We start from the raw sequence: 17,065 nt of genomic DNA, 5'->3' as shown, positions 1-17,065 counted from the left end.
ACCGGAATGTTGAACCAGGCCCACCTGGATAACCTCGACGAGGTGCTCCGTCACTTTACGGCCTCTGGTGTTTGCCTCCATAGGGAAAAATACATTTTCCATGCCTATGAGGTGACCAATCTAGCCTACTGCATTGACAGGGATGGTCAAAGATGTGGTACTGGCCATCTGGCAGGCCCCCGTTCTGGGGGAGCGAGGGAGCTCTATTCATTCCTGGGACTCGTACATTATTACGTCAAGTTTATATCTGGCTGTGTGACTATGTTGGCGCCCCTGCACAAGCTCCTCGAGAATGGCCAGGTGTGGGCATGGGTCTGCCACAGGAGACTGTTCATGGAGGTGAAGAAGCAGCTGTCATCTTTCTGGCTGCTCGCCCATTTCGACCCTGTAAGGCCACTCGTGGTCACTTGTGACTGGGCATCGGGCTGTTTTGTCCCATCGGATGGATGACGAGAAGGAGTGTCCAATCGCTTTTACCTCTCAGACACTGGTTGCAGCTGAGTGCAACTATGCCCAAATCCAATAGGACGGTTTGGCCCTGGTGTTTGCCGTCAAGAGGCTCCATGAGTATGTCTGTGGGTGTCGGTTCACTGTGCTGACCAATCACAAGCCATTATTGGGGCTGTTTGAGGACAAAACATCTCCTCATACTGGCGATGTATTAGTAAATGCTGCAACACTTCTCTGGGATGCATATCGCGCACGCAAGCCTTGAGCCCACTCCTGACCAGGCCGCCAACGCCCTCTAGCATCAACCCGGTCGCCACCACCAAGCACTTCATAGCCCATTTGCATGCGTAGACCCAGTCCGATCCCCTGCTATCCAGGGTTTGCCATATTGTTTTGTATGGGGCCCAGCATCATGCACTTCCCTGCAAGCTGAAGGCATTTACTACCAAGATCGCGTAATTTAGCATCGAAGGCGGTAACCTCCTTTGGGGGACACGTGTGGTAATTCCATAAAAGGGGCAAGGTCCCATCCCTGTAGACCTCCAGAACGGGCAACCCCGAGAGTCAAAGATTAAGGTGCTTACTTACAGTTATGTGTGGTGGCAGGATATGGACACTGAGATCAAGTGGCTTGTCCAACGCTGCGGAATATGTCTGGAACGGCTAAAGCTCCCACTGGCGACACCCCTTCACCATTGGGAGTGGCCGGGTCACCTGTCACCTATGTATGTGCCTCCATGCCAACTTTGCCGACCCTTTTCAGGAGTCAATGTTGTTTTGGCTCATCGATACACACTCGCAGTAGCAGTGGCTGAATGCCGTCGATTTCCCTGACATCTGCGGTGTTGTTTTTGGATAATGGGATATCTTTTACCAGCACGGCGTTTGGGACATTCATGCGGACAAATGGAACGCACCGCACCATATCACCCCGCATCCAATGGTTTGACCGAGCGGGTGGTCCAAATGTTAGATTAGCAAGCAGACAAAGGGGTCCCTTGACACACATTTGGCTCCTTTTCTTGTTATCCTACCGTAGCTCATGCCATCACCGGTGTGACACCGGCAGAGCTGCTTATTTGTAGTCTACTCAGGCTATGCCTCAGCCTCTAGCTACCCCATATATGCAGGAAGGTCTGTCACGGACAGGAGCAGGTGCAGTATATGGCCCTGGTGGAAATGTGCTGCCTCAACGTTTCTCACCAGGGAACAATGTTCACGTGCTGAATTTTGGAGATGGTGCAAAGTGGGTCCCGGGCACTGTCATTCGGTAGACAGGGCCGGTATTGTACCAGGTTTGTATACGGGACCAGAATTAAACAGGCACCTGGACCATTCCGCGGCTGCAACTCTGTATTGAACGACTCCCCTTTGTAAGGTCCGGCGTAGCCCCTGGGCACCCCGCTGCCGTCTCCCCCACCGCAAATGTACAAGGAATTTGACAGCAAGCTATCTGATGCTGTTGGCTCGGACTCCAAGATAGAGGTGCCACCGCCAGATGTTGCTGGGGATGAGAGTCCAGGCAATCCACCACCAGATTGGTGCCACTGAGGCACTCTACTCGAAAACATTGGTTAACTGACCGTTGCATGCTGCCTGATCCCGCCTCGATGATGCCTGAGTGGCAGCTCCTGACTAAGGTGCAGAGGTCCTCCCCCACGCCCTTTTTTGGTGGATGCATGTTTGGCTTGGGGGACAGGAACAAACCAGGACATAAAAGCCCGTGCCCGGAAGTCCCTCCGGGGAGTGGTGTATGTAGAGTGTTCATTGTTCGTTAATTAAACCTTTTGGTAACCCTTGTGGTCGGTTCCTTGAATCTAACAATGCTGAATTGTGGAATGATAAAGGATAAGAGCCCTGGAACCATGTAATTAGATGCTATAATGGTAAGGGTTTCTTTTAGAACTTTGGAAAGGCAAATTGAGATGGACCAAATAACCTTCCTTGTGCAACAAACTTGTGAACCTAATGAACTTTGATTTTTTTTTAAAATAGAAAATGGACCATCGCAATTATTGAGCACAGATATAAAAATCTTGCAAGAAAAGAATGGGTACAGAAATAAAAAATAAACCCTTACTGATTAGCCACTTCACAAATTCAGTTCAGACAGTGCATTTTTTTTGTTGTTTGGGAGGCATATTAGTGTGAGGAGCCCAAGAAGGAGAAAATATAGCCAGACAGGAGGTAAAAATGAAATGTTCTCAGCACAGTGAGGTTTGAATCCCTGGTGATTTTGAAAAGCGGACACTTCATCTATTACGGTTCATGATGGTTTTTTTTTATTTTTAGGGATGTGAACATTGCTGGCAAGGCCAGCATTTATTGCCCATCCCGAATTGCCCTTTAACTGAATGGCTTGCTCGGTCAAGGAACAGTTAAGTCAACCATATTGCTCTAGATCGAAGGCCAGTCTTAAATTGGTGAACAAGCTGAGGTTTTTATGACCATTCATGGTCACAATTACTGAGACTAGCTTTATTCATTTAAATTTATAAACCCATGTCTCCAGAGTCTTGGCCTGGGCCTCTGGATTACTAGTCTAGTGACATTAACCACTCTCTCCCCTGCAATTTACGTATGCCTCCGGGCTGGTATGGAGAAATGTAGTCAGGATGTCAGAGGCTCTATTCAGATGCCTCTATATAAAATGTGGCTAAGGACAAGATTATTGCAGCTGTGATGACACATTACCCCACTTGCTCCATGCATTTGGATAGCTTGCTGACATTAAATAAGTTTTAAAATGTAGACTGTCCTTTTGGATGAGGTGGTGAGAATAATTGGCATCAATGATGTTGTATTCCAGCAACAAACCATGTTTTCAGCCTGTGAAATGAAAATTGACCTCCAAAATTGTGTATTAATTACAGGCTGCAGTAAGCATGGGTACTCCTATCATGAGAGCAGAATGGATTTACAAGGCCTGGGAAAGACGAAATGAAATGTGAGTTTTCCAAGTTATCAGTAAATTCATTATGCCTTCTGTTCAATTTCATGAAATGGACGTATTGTGTAATCTTTTCCTTTTTGAATTCTCATTGGCTGTGAAATTATACGACGGTGAGAGTTGTAAAAAAACATTTTTTAATGGCACATTTTGAGCAATTTCAGAAATGTTAAATTTAGTCAAATGTTTGTTTCATCTGGCCCCCTCTTCTGCATTTGTTCATGTAAACTGTAAATTAGCTGTTTTTAAATCGTGTGGAGTAAGAAGCACCAATCACCTAAGTAAATCCACGTCAAACCAATAGTATGTTGTATTTGTATTAGTACCGTTGCTTCACCGCTCCACGATCCCAAGTTCACTATCTGTGCGGAGTCTGCGTGGGTTTCCTCTGGGTGCTCCGGTTTCCTCCCACAGTCTAAAGATGTGCAGGTTAGGTGGATTGGCCATGATAAATTGCCCTTAGTGTCCAAAAGGGTTAGGTGGAGTTACGGGGATAGGGTGGAGGTGTGGGCATTCCGATACAAAATGGCTGTCTCTGCCGCAGTGCAGTTTTCTAAATTCCAGGTACCACCTAGTGGCCAAACTTCAGATCCGAATTTCTTATTTAAAGCTAAAGACAAGAGGTGTAAATTGCGTTCCTGATCAGGGAATGCTTTGCACATAAAAAGCAAGGGAGAATTGTCCTCCGTTTTGTCCATGCTCTGGCCCATGACTTTTAAGGAGTGGAAAAAAATTAAAAGAGAGAGAAAAAAAATGGGGGGAAACTGCCTTGTAAATTTAAAAGTCAAAAATCAAAATCTGGTCCCTGACCTAGCCAAGCCTATGTATCCCTGTCCTGGGGGGAAAAAAACAAGAGCAGGGGGTCCCTGACCTTAGGCTACGAACGACAACCGGGTCCCAGACCCTAAGAACTTTACTCACAGTCAAATTTAGATTCGAACACCGTCACCTGTCAGCGTTATCTGTCAGGGACGAGGGGTCACAGCACCGATCCGAGAGAGAGAGAGACCAAGGTTAAAGCTTACCTTGTTGTGCCGTCCGTCTCCGCTCTCCGGGTTCGTGCTCGATCACTTGTTCGGTCCCCCATGGAAGCCACTCAGGGTATTGGTGAAGGCTCGCAGCGCCACTGTCGTCTTTAAAATCTTTCCTACTTCAAGGCTGAAGAAAACAACTTTACAACTCTGTTTCGATAAAAATAACTTCGTCTTTATTGACCAAAGTCTGCATGCAGTATGGCTACAGTTTGAAGAGAGAGAGAGCTGTTAAGGCAAACCTGCTCATTCTTTCTCAAGCTCGCAAAGACATGGAGAAAAAGTTCAATATTTATACAAAAGCTGTATCATTTTACAAAAACAGACCTTGTTCAAAAATGTCAATACAGTCATAACTTCTGACCAAACATGTTGTCATGGAAAGACCCTGTCTCGGCTTATTTGCAGTATTTTGTCTTTAGAGGGTTTAAGACGTGGTCCTACTTTGTTTTTACCTCTGCCCTCATGATGCCTTGACGCAGATGGACCTAGGTCATGAGGAGGTTGTGTTATTAGGACATTCCTAGATCGTGGCTTTGTTATCAGGTTTTACTAAGGTCAGGCACTATTTTCCCTCTTCTGGCCTTGTATGATACGATTATGTGGATTCTTAGCTTTGTCTAGTTTGTCAGGGTCTGGTCTTGGCACTAGCTGACACAGCTTTCTCATACATGGTTACATAAGTTGGCTATTTTTCCCATCATGCTATTGCTGAGTTTGTACACTTTCACACTTAAGAGGGGTGTTCTTTCCAAGGGCCGGTGCAGACTCGATGGGCCGAATGGCCTCCTTCACTGTAAATTCTATGATATAAAGACTTTACTCATATTGCACCTTTCAAAGTGCTGTACAATATGTCACAGCTGTGGTGTTGGATTAGCGAACACAGCAAGAATAATTTTCCTATCACTCTTCAAACCAGTGCCATGCGATTGTTTGCAACCACCTGAGGGGCAGATGGGGTGTTGGTTAATTCCTCATCTGAAAGATAGCACCTTTGACCATGCTGCACTAGACTGTTTTTTATTTTTGTACTGAAAGCCATAATCTTCTGACTCTGCCAAGAGATAGCTGAACCACTGAGCCAGGCATGTAGCAACTATTCTGTGGTTAAATCATTTTCTATTAGAATCTTTAAACACTGCTACAATATATGTTTTGCGACATGGCAGTTAGCCTAATTGTTCAAACATGTAGATTGACAAAACAAATTTTATTCAGTGGGTGAAAAACTGACTTTGTGGTGTGAAGGCTTCAAATTACAAATGAGATATTCTGGTCAATTTTAAATGCTACACCAAGCTGATGCCAAGAGTAATGGAAGTTTCAGTCATTAACAGATATGTTGTTCTTAAGTGACTAAAGGTCTTTAAGTCAACATTGAAAAGAGTAATGAACAAACTAAAGAATGGAAAAAATAATGGGGATTGCCAGAGATCACGAAGTGATTGAACAGAAGTGTAAAATAATAATTAATAACAGAAATAATGAATAAAAACAATTTAAATTGTTGATATAACAATGCACATGGTGTTAAGTACAAAATTGATAAACTGGAGGCAATCATAGGAAGGATCTTGTATACAAATTAAGATAATATAATATGTGGTGTAGCTATTAGTTGAAGAGTCTATATGGACTGAGTTAAAAGATGAGAAGGGAACCCATTGCCCTCATAGGGGTGTACTGTAGATGGCCACAATTATTCCTCCAATTTTACTCTCTTGTGCAGGCCAATCTATAAGGTGAATGGCAAGCATAGAAGAAAATGTGAAATTCCAACTAATCCCAAGTAAACTGCAGGAAGAAATATCAAATGACAATTAGTGTTTACACAACTTCTCTCTTGGTCAGTATTCTTATGAAGTCCAACATGAAAAATATCATTGCTAGATTGTCAATGTGCCAGAACTTGTAGGAAATGTCTTTGTAATGATCATAACATAGCAAGGCTCAGGACTAGGATTGTAAATATCCCGTACCAGCCTCCCTGAACAGGCGCCTGAATGTGGCGACTAGGGGCTTTTCACAGTAACTTCATTTGAAGCCTACTTGTGACAATAAGCAATTTTCAGTTTCAGTTCAAAAGTAGTGTACAGTCCAGGGTCGGATTGGAAAAGTTCAAATTGTGTGAAATGAGGGTGACACTAAAGAAGAAACTGGGAGAACATTTTGAAAAACGGAGACTGGAAAACAATAGGAACAAATTAATTAATGAAGTTCATTGTGGGGAGCTGTGAATGTGCAAATAACTTTACATTATTCTAAATAGGCATAAATGAAGTACTCCGATGCTAAAGGAGAGGAGGATGAAAGGGAATACAAAGAATGTGCAACGTTTTTGTTTTTTTAAATCAGGAAATCATGGAGAAATTATGAAAATAAATGAATGCAATAAACTGAATGTTAAGGAATATAGGGTCACTAACAAAAGAGCAAGATAAGCTTGCAGGTAATGAGTGGGAAAAGTAGCAGTATTGAATAAATAACTACTTTGGCTCAAGATTGTGCTGAAGAAGATAACAAACTAGGATACTTCATAAACACCAAATGTGATTCAAATAGAAGGGGAGTAAATAATAAACTAGCAAAGTTCAAAGAGGATAACACCCAAGGTATGGATGGTATGCATCATATATGCTTAAGGAAACAATGGAAGATATAACTACAGCCAGATACAACAGATCCATAAATAACAGTATAGTGTTGGGAGGACTGACAGACAACTTTCATCCAATATGCGAAAAGGGAGATGGGACCAAACCCAGATATTGTAGATGATCAGCTTATTGTCAGTGGTAGAAAAGCTAATTGAATCTTTACGAAGAGCTGTAATAGAGCGTGTAGAGCCAGAAAGTATAATTAGTCAGCATAGATTTCACAAGGCTTGGTTCTGCTTGACTAATCTGCTCCGAGTTCTTTTGAAGAGAAAGAGTAGATAAGGGTAAGTGGTAGATGCTGTATACTTGGACATTTTGAAAGGTCTTTCATCAGGTACCAAACAATAGGCTCATGACAAAAAATGGGGCATGTGAAGCTGGGGATAAATAGTAAATGGGTAACAAATTGGATAAAGCAAAATAGAAAGGCTTTTTAATTTATTTGTTCGTGATGTGGGTGTCACTGGCAAGACCAGCATTTGTTGCTCATCCCTAACTGCCTTTGAATTGAGTGACTTGCTTAGATTATTTCCGAGGGCAATTAAATCAACCACATTGCTATTGATCTGGAGTCGCATGTAGGCCAGACCTGATAAAGAATCCTAAAAGGCATCCATGAACTAGATGGGTTTTTCACAAGAATTGACAGTTTCATGGTCACCATCACTGAGACTAGCTTTCAATTCTAGATTTTATTAATTGTGGTTCCATGGTAGGATTTGAACCCATGTCCTTGTCATTAGCCTGAGCTTCTGGATTACTCATCCAAAAATATTACTACTATGTCACCAGCTCCCCCCTAAGGGTAAGGCTAGTAGTTCAGGTTAAAGGAAGGGAGAAAGTTGTGTACCACAAAGATAAATGCTAAGAACACTACATAATTTACATTAATAATTTTGGAGTTTGAAATAAATAACTCAAAATTGTGTGAGCCGACCTTGTGATGTCATCAAAATTTGAAGATTAAACCAAACTGGATGGGAGTATAGCCAATATCTATACATCTTCAAAAAATAAACAACAAATAAAGAGATAGAGGAAAGAAGTCTAGAGATGCAGTTAAATGCATTATTAAAAGCAACATTACAGGTCATTAAAAATGTCAACAAAGGACTGGGATTTATTGCTAAGGGTATAGAATTTGACAGCAATGAAGTTATGTTTAAATTGAATAGGACCTTGATTAGGCGAATTGCAGTTTGTGCACAGTTCTGCTTTCCGTATATAGAAAGGATGTAGAAGCACCTGCAAAATCCCCCCCCCCCCCCAAAATCCAAGGATGTTACCAGAACTCAGATTGCAACTGTAGGAAAGATTGAACAGGTTGGAGCTTTTTTATATAAGGAAACACTTGATAGAGATCTTGTAGAATTATGAATGGAGTGGAAAGAAGGTTTTCATTTGAGGAAAAATCCAAAACTAGGAGCTGCAAGTGTAGGATAGTTATGAATAAATCCAATAGGGAAGTGAGAAATATTCTTAAATGAGTGGTTCGAATGTGGAACTTGCTACTATGGGAAGTGATTGAGGCAAGAAGCTTGGAATCATTCTATACGCATACATTAAACGGGAAAGGGAGATAGAAAAGTATGGAGAAGGATTTAATATAACCTGTTGCAGTGGGGAAACATGGGCCCACTTAATTGTGGAAGAAGCTGCATGTCCGTCTCCTCGCAGTTGGAGACCTGAAGGGGTTCATTTGGGAAAATGTGCTTGTTTGCAGTGGGTTATCAATTGGGCACATTATTATTGAGCCAGTTAACATAAATAATCCCTGAGGCTGCTAGGATGGAGAGGTGGCTCAGGAGTACATGTGAAAGGCATGTCCAAAGATTGCCATGCAACCTGTGCCCTCTAGGGGTGGTCACTCTCAGCCTAGCATTGGCAAGTGGGGTAGTTGTTGAAAGCCTCCGCCAATGCCCCGGCAAAGGCCCTAAGCTGGTGTTTAATTTAATCAGGCCTGGTTTTTCCACCGGTTCGCCAACTGATAGGCTGGACCAACATCCGCTATATTATAATAATTTTTATTGTCACCAGTAGGCTTACATTAACACTGCAATGAAGTTACTGTGAAAAGCCCCTAATCGCCACATTCTGGCGCTGTTCGGGTACACACGGAGAATTCAGAACATCCAATTCACCTAATAGCACGTCTTTCGAGACTCTTTCGAAACCCACGCAAACATGGGGAGAACATGCAGACTTTGCACATATTGGAAAGCTGAGGCCGATGAATGGTTAGCGACTTGTGTGACAGGCAAGGAACTGAGTAGTTGGGCTGACTAGCTCGTTGCAAATTCTATGTGAAGTAAAGTTCACTTTTGGTATGAACATGGGTGGAAATTGGGGATAAGTCGGTAGTTTTTAATGCTATTGAATGAGGAGGCCAAATAGATTTGAGAATCTTATCAAAGGCAGTTTTAGATTGGGCTCTATGCTTGGTATGCAAATATTAGCATGTTGAGGGGAGGCAAATTATATATTGTAATCTCTTCATGCTGTTTACACAAGGCTTGAAAGGAAATGATTTTATATTTTGGTGCATAACTTGTACGTTTTCAGTCACTACAATTGGGCTAAATACAGTAATTGTGTTCATGTTTTTAAAGTATTGATTCTTTTTGAAGTGTCTCAAAACCAGCAAAACTGGACATTGCTAGTTTTCAGATGCCAAATTTGAAATACTACCTGTGGTTGGACATGAATCTGGTAAATGCTTTGAAAAGGACACTTTAGCAGTCAGGGTCATTTGGCTTTATTTTAAAAATGAATTGTAGATACCGTGACAGTTAATCTTGGTAAGATTCACAAGCTCTGATGGTATTGGATAGAATTCCCTAAAATATAAGCTGTTTTTTTTTTTTTATAGATCATTTCATGTAATGTTGGTAAGCAAACTTGCACATTCTGATGTCTGGTACCATGTTAAATACTGTCATGTTAAATACTGTCAAAGCGAAAAAACCCAAACAATCTTGGGTTCTTGGTGATAGCACCCTCTTGTCCAATACTATTTTAAAGTAATTCTAGCACCAGATTTGTTACTCTGAAATATTATTCTCTTCCTGAAAAAGGTAGCCAATTTGATAATGATGTTGCTGTCTTGAATCCTAAATTGGAGATTAATAGTTAGTTTTGTTCCTAGTGATTTCCATGTTGCCGATGAAGCGTTTCGAAATGAATTCAAAGTGTCTCCATTTCAAGATTGTGTGCTATCTTTTCTGGGATTTTCTGATGATGAACTGAGAAGTATGGAAGAAATGACTGAAATACAAGGTCTGTGGTGAACATAAAAGAAATTGTTTTTACAAGTAACTTACCCACTAAGTACCCTGTACAATCATTTTTGAAAGTACATAGTGAAGCTCAAGTGTAGTCTTGAACTATTTTTCTCTTTTCACAATAGAACATTTCTTCTCCGCACCCACCTTTGCCCCTAACCTTTTTTATATGTCACATCTTTCGAAGTCAATTCTTATTCCCCACTTATTTCTTTTTTAAATATGACTTCATGATTTGGCAGCATTGTAAACTACTCTGAAGGAAGATGAGCTCTGGCAGTTCACAGTGGGGCTGATATTTGAAAGCTTTTTAAAAAAGAAATACTCAGTCCCAGTCCTGGAATAATCTGAGCAATTGTTTGGAAGGTCTAGTAATATAAGTAAGTCACACATTTGGCAACTTGCTGCCCCTTTTCAGGAGGAAGATACCTGTCTCTTGACGATGAAATGTGTACACATCTCGTGGTGGAGGATTCAATAAAACAGCTGCCATTTGTACCCTCCAAAAAACTGTTCGTTGTGAGACAGGAGGTGAGAAGTCTCTTTAATACAAGGCAAAAAAATCTGCTAATGTAATAGAAAATTCAAATAATGAAAGCATAGTAGCTTTGGATTAATGTGTTAACTGAACCCCTGCAGGGCCTTGGTGTTTTCTCCTCTGAGTCTTTTGAAAGTGAAAGCAGCTAAACTGTGGAGTTGTGGCTGTCTTTCAGTGTTAGTCATTGAAAGAATTTTGAGGTGGTTGTATTTATCTTTTTTACACACTTGTCCCACTAGAGAAGCACATTAAAGGGATATGATGTTTGGGCGGGAAAGTGCAGCTGAGTCCACAAAAGATCAGCCATGATCTCATTGAATGGCGGAGCAGGCTCGAAGGGCCAGATGGCCTACTCCTCCTAGTTCTCATGTTCTTTTTTTAAAAATTGTTTTTATTAAAGCCTTTTTCAACCAGAATTTTTGCATAACGCAAAAATAAATGAAAAATATGTAACAAAACTAGGTGGCTGTTACCATTGTACAAAAAGAAAATATACATTAAATAGACAATTTCCCCCCCCCCCCCCAGTTGCTGCTGCTGACATTTTACCGCTCCCCTAGAAAGTCAAGGAAAGGTTGCCATCGCCTGGAGAACCCCATCATGGACCCTCTCAAGGCAAACTTTATTCGCTCCAGGCTGAGGAACACAGCCATATCACTAACCCAGGTCTCCACGCTCGGGGGTTTCGAGTCCCTCCACATTAACCAGATCCGTCTCTGGGCTACCAGGGAGGCAAAGGCAAACAACTCTGCCTCTTTCATTTCCTGCACTCGCGGATCCTCCGACACCCCAAAGATTGCTATTGTTAGACTCTGCTTCACCCGTGTGTCCAAAATCCTGGACATAGCCCTGCCAGAATTCTTTAAGCGTTGGGCATGCCCAAAACATATGGACATGGTTCGTTGGACTCACTGCACATCTCGCGCACCTGTCCTCCACCCCAAAAAACTTGCTCATTCTCGCTGTTGTTATGTGAGCCCGGTGTACCACCTTAAACTGAATTAAACTGAGCCTGGCACATGATGTGGACGAATTCACCCTGCCCAGGGCATCAGCCCATAGGCCCTCATCTAGCACCTCGCCTAGCTCCTCCTCTCACCTGCCCTTCAGCTCCTCCGCTGAGGCTTCCTCCACCTCCTGCAGCTCCTGGTATATGTCCGACACCTTCCCCTCTCCTATCCAGATGCCAGATTCTACCCTGTCCTGTATCCTTCGAGGGGGTAGCAGCGGAAATGTCCCCACCTGTTTTTTGTGAGTCCCGGACCTGGAGGTATCTGAAAGCATTTCCTGGGGGCAGGCCGAACTTCTCCTCCAGTGCCTTCAAGCGAGGGAAAGTTCCATCTTTATTTTTTTTTAAAATATGTTTTATTGAAATTTTTTTCCCAAACAACAATTTTTCCCCTCTTACAAAGCAAACGCAACAATAACAATACAGAAATTTTTAACAATACACAAGTAACAAAACCCCTTTATCTTTGACCTAAACTAAACTTAAACCCCCCCTCCCCCTGGGTTGCTGCTGCTGGTCATCTCTCTTCCCTCTAACGTTCCCCTAGGTAGTCGAGAAATGGCTGCCACCGCCTGGTGAACCCTTGAGCCGATCCTCTCAGGGCAAACTTTATCTGCTCCAGTTTAATGAACCCCGCCATATCATTTACCCAGGCCTCCAGTCCGGGGGGTTTCGTCTCCTTCCACATGAGTAGGATCCTGCGCCGGGCTACTAGGGACGCAAGGGCCACGACATCGGCCTCTTTCGCCTCCTGCACTCCCGGCCCTTCCGCAACTCCAAATAGAGCTAACCCCCAGCCTGGTTTGACCCAGGCCTTCACCACCCGCGAAATCACTCCCGTCACTCCCTTCCAATACCCTTCCAGTGCCGGACACGCCCAAAACATATGTGTGTGGTTTGCCGGGCTCCCGCCACACCTCCCACATTTGTCCTCCACTCCAAAGAACCTGCTCAATCTTGCTCCCGTTATGTGTGCTCTATGTAGCACCTTAAATTGAATCAGGCTAAGCCTGGCGCATGAGGAAGAGGAATTTACCCTGCTTAGGGCATCAGCCCACATACCCTCCTCTATCTCCTCCCCTAGTTCTTCTTCCCACTTTCCTTTTAGTTCGCCCACCGACTCCTCCCCCTCTTCCCTCATCTCTCGGTAAATCTCTGACACCTTGCCCTCTCCGACCCACACCCCTGAAAGCACCCTGTCCTGTTTCCCCTGTGTCGGGAGCAATGGAAATTCCCTCACCTGTTGTCTAGTAAACGCCCTCACCTGCATATATCTCAAGAAATTTCCCTGGGGCAACTTATACTTTTCCTCCAATGCTCCCAAGCTCGCAAAAGTCCCATCTATAAATAAATCTCCCACCCTCCTAATTCCCAACTGGTACCAGCTCTGAAATCCTCCATCCATTCTTCCTGGGGCGAACCTATGGTTGTTCCTGATTGGGGACCCCACCAGGGCTCCCCGCACCCCTCTCTGTCGCCTCCACTGTCCCCAGATATTCAATGTTGCCGCCACCACCGGGTTCGTGGTAACCTTTTTAGGTGAGATCGGTAGCGGCGCCGTCACCAGCGCCTCTAAACTCGTCCCTTTACAGGACTTTCTCTCCAGTCTTTTCCACGCCGCTCCCTCGCCCTCCATCATCCATTTACGTATCATTGCCACATTGGCGGCCCAATAGTAATCGCCCAAGTTCGGTAGTGCCAATCCTCCTCTGTCCCTACTACGCTGAAGGAACCCCCTCCTTACTCTCGGAACTTTCCCTGCCCACACGAAGCTCGTGATGCTCCTGTCTATTTTATTAAAAAAGGTCTTGGTGATTAGTATAGGGAGACATTGAAATACAAATAAGAACCTCAGGAGGACCATCATCTTAATTGCTTGCACCCTGCCTGCCAGCGATAAAGGCTGCATGTCCCACCTCTTGAAGTCCTCCTCCATTTGTTCTACCAACCGTGTCAGATTAAGTCTGCAAGGTTCCCCAGCACCTAGCGATCTGAATCCCCAGGTATCGGAAGTTTCTTTCCACTTTCCTTAGAGGCAAGCCTTCTCTCTACTCTGGTCCCCTGGATGTATCACAAATAATTCACTCTTCCCCATGTTTAGCCTATACCCCGAGAAATCCCCGAACCCCCTCAAAATTCGCATGACCTCTATCATCCCCCCCGCTGGGTCCGACACGTATAACAATAGGTCATCTGCGTATAACGAGACTCTGTGTTCTTCTCTCCCTCTAATCACCCCTCTCCATTTCCTGGAGTCTCTCAACGCCATGGCCAGAGGTTCAATTGCCAACGCGAACAACAATGGAGACAGCGGGCATCCCTGTCTTGTTCCCCTATATAGTCGGAAATACTCCGATCTATGTCGACCTGTAACTACGCTTGCCGTTGGAGCCCCATAAAGAAGTCTAACCCAGCTAATAAACCCGTTCCCAAACCCAAACCTCCTTAACACTTCCCATAAATACTCCCACTCCACCCTATCAAATACCTTCTCTGCGTCCATTGCCGCCACTATCTCTGCCTCCCCCTCCACTGGGGGCATCATTATCACCCCTAATAGTCGTCGCACGTTAACATTCAGTTGTCTCCCTTTTACGAACCCTGTCTGGTTTTCGTGCACCACCCCTGGGACACAGTCCTCTATCCTCAATGCCAGTACCTTTGCCAACATTTTGGCGTCCACGTTCAATAATGAAATGGGTCTATAGGACCCGCACTGCAACGGATCTTTATTCCTCTTCAAAATTAACGATATCGTCGCCTCCGACATCGTCGGGGGTAGAGTCCCCCCTTTCCTGGCCTCATTGAACGTCCTCACCATCAACTGGGCCAACAAGTCCACGTATTTTCTGTAATACTCCACCGGGAACCCGTCTGGTCCTGGGGCCTTCCCTGCTTGCATGCTTCCCAGTCCCTTAATAACCTCGTCCACCCCAATCGGTGCCCCCAGGCCTACCAGCCCCCGCTCCTCCACTTTCGGGAACCTCAATTGGTCCAGGAACTGCCGCATCCCCTCCTCTCCCTCTGGGGGTTGAGACCTATACAGTTCTTCATAGAAGGTCTTGAACACCTCATTTATCTTTCCTGCCCTTCGCACCGTGTCTCCCTTTTCATCTCTAATTCCTCCTATCTCCCTCGCTGCTGCCCTCTTTCGCAATTGATGAGCCAACAGGCGACTAGCCTTTTCCCCATATTCATACCTCCTCCCCTGTGCCTTCCTCCACAGTACCTCCGCCTTTCTGGTGGTCAGAAGGTCAAATTCCGTCTGGAGTCGTCTCCTCTCCCTGTACAATTCCTCCTCCGGGGTCTCTGCAAATTCCCTATCCACCCTTAAAATCTCCCTCAGTAATCTTTCCCTTTCCTTGGCCTCTGTTTTCCTTTTGTGGGCCCCAATGGAGATCAGCTCTCCTCTGACCACCGCTTTTAGTGCTTCCCATACCACTCCCACAGGGACCTCGCCGTCGTCATTGACCTCCAGGTATCTCTCAATACACCCCCGCACTCTTACACACACTCCCTCATCCGCCATCAGTCCCACATCTGATCGCCAGAGTGTTCTCTGCTCCCTTTCCTCTCCTAATTCCAGGTCCACCCAATGTGGGGCATGATCCGAAACCGCTATGGCTGAGTACTCCGCTTCTTCCACCCTAGAGATCAACGACCTTCCCAAAACAAAAAAATCTATCCGGGAGTACACTTTATGGACATGGGAGAAGAAGGAAAACTCCCTAGCCCTAGGTCTAAGAAATCGCCATGGATCCACTCCCCCCATTTGGTCCATAAACCCCTTAAGTACCTTGGCCGCTGCCGGCCTTCTTCCGGTCCTTGAGCTGGATCTATCTAGCCCCGGGTCCAGCACCGTATTAAAGTCCCCTCCTAAAATCAAGTTTCCTACCTCCAGGTCCGGTATACGCCCCAGCATCCGTCTCATAAATCCCGCATCGTCCCAGTTTGGGGCATACACATTAACCAACACGAGCTCCATTCCCTCCAGCCTGCCACTCACCATTACATATCTACCTCCGCTATCTGCTACGATGTTCTTTGCTTCAAATGCTACCCGTTTCCCCACCAAAATGGCCACCCCTCTATTCTTGGCGTCCAGTCCTGAGTGGAACACCTGTCCCACCCATCCTTTCCTTAGCCTAACTTGGTCCGCCACCTTTAGGTGCGTCTCTTGGAGCATAACCACGTCTGCCCTTCGTCCTTTCAAATGCGCGAGCACTCGGGCCCTTTTTATCGGTCCGTTCAGGCCTCTCACGTTCCACGTGATCAGCCTCACTAGGGGGCTACCTGCCCCCCTCCCGTTTCGACTAGCCATTACCTTCTCTAGGCCAGTCCCATATCCCGCCTCCGCGCTCCCGCTCGCTCCCCCAGCCTCGCACACCATCCCCGCCCACCCACTCTTTAGCCATTTCCTTTTGGATTTCTGCAGCAGCAACCCAGTTGTCCCCCCCCCCCCCCTCCCTGCTAGATCTCTTTCTAGCATGATTGCTCCCCCATATTACTTCCGTAAGTCAGCTGACTTCAACTGACCCCGGCTACTCCTGCTCACTCCTCGACCCCCCCGTGTGGGGAACTCCCATCCGCCTTGCGCCTGTCTTCCCGCCTTATTCTTTCTGGCGCGGGAACATCCCTTTACCTGACCCGCCTCTTATGGCGCAGCTCCCTTTCCCCTCCCCCTCCCCTTCCCCATTCTCCAACGATGTCCCGTCTTTCCCCCCTCACCGGCGCCCACATTTCCCCAATGTCTCCCCCCTTCCCAATTTACTTCTCAATTAACTTCAACCATAACATTAACAATAACATTTCCTGCAGCATAAGTCCCTCAGTTCCGATCCAATTTCTCTTCTTTGATGAAGGTCCATGCTTCCTCCGCCGTCTCAAAATAATGGTGTCTCTCCTGATACGTGACCCATAGTCTTGCCGGCTGCAGCATCCCGAACTTCACCTTCCTTTTATGCAACACCTCTTTGGCTCGGTTGAAGCTCGCCCTCCTTCTCGCCACCTCCGCACTCCAATCCTGGTATACCTGTACCACTGCATTCTCCCATCTGCTACTCCGCACCTTTTTAGCCCATCTCAGGACCTCTTCTCTATCCTTAAGGCGGTAAAATCGCACGATTATCGCCCTGGGTGGTTTTCC

General features: G+C 45.2%; 1 protein-coding gene across 2 annotated transcripts in view; it reads left to right on the top strand.

The window, feature by feature from the left end:
• ect2 (epithelial cell transforming 2) overlaps positions 1-17,065 on the top strand; it is an 87,131-nt gene that overhangs the window by 18,774 nt on the left and 51,292 nt on the right. For both annotated transcript variants that reach the window (XM_072474392.1, XM_072474393.1), the window contains exons 6-8: positions 3,324-3,397; positions 10,237-10,367; positions 10,791-10,903. In XM_072474392.1, coding sequence (XP_072330493.1) covers positions 3,324-3,397; positions 10,237-10,367; positions 10,791-10,903 — 318 coding nt within the window. The remainder of the gene's footprint in view (positions 1-3,323; positions 3,398-10,236; positions 10,368-10,790; positions 10,904-17,065) is intronic.

The sequence above is a fragment of the Scyliorhinus torazame genome, chromosome 14, assembly GCF_047496885.1.
Source record: "Scyliorhinus torazame isolate Kashiwa2021f chromosome 14, sScyTor2.1, whole genome shotgun sequence".
Taxonomy (NCBI): Eukaryota; Metazoa; Chordata; class Chondrichthyes; order Carcharhiniformes; family Scyliorhinidae; genus Scyliorhinus; species Scyliorhinus torazame.
The sequence above is the reverse complement of the archived record's forward strand: the minus strand, read 5'-3'. Positions and strand labels throughout refer to the sequence as shown.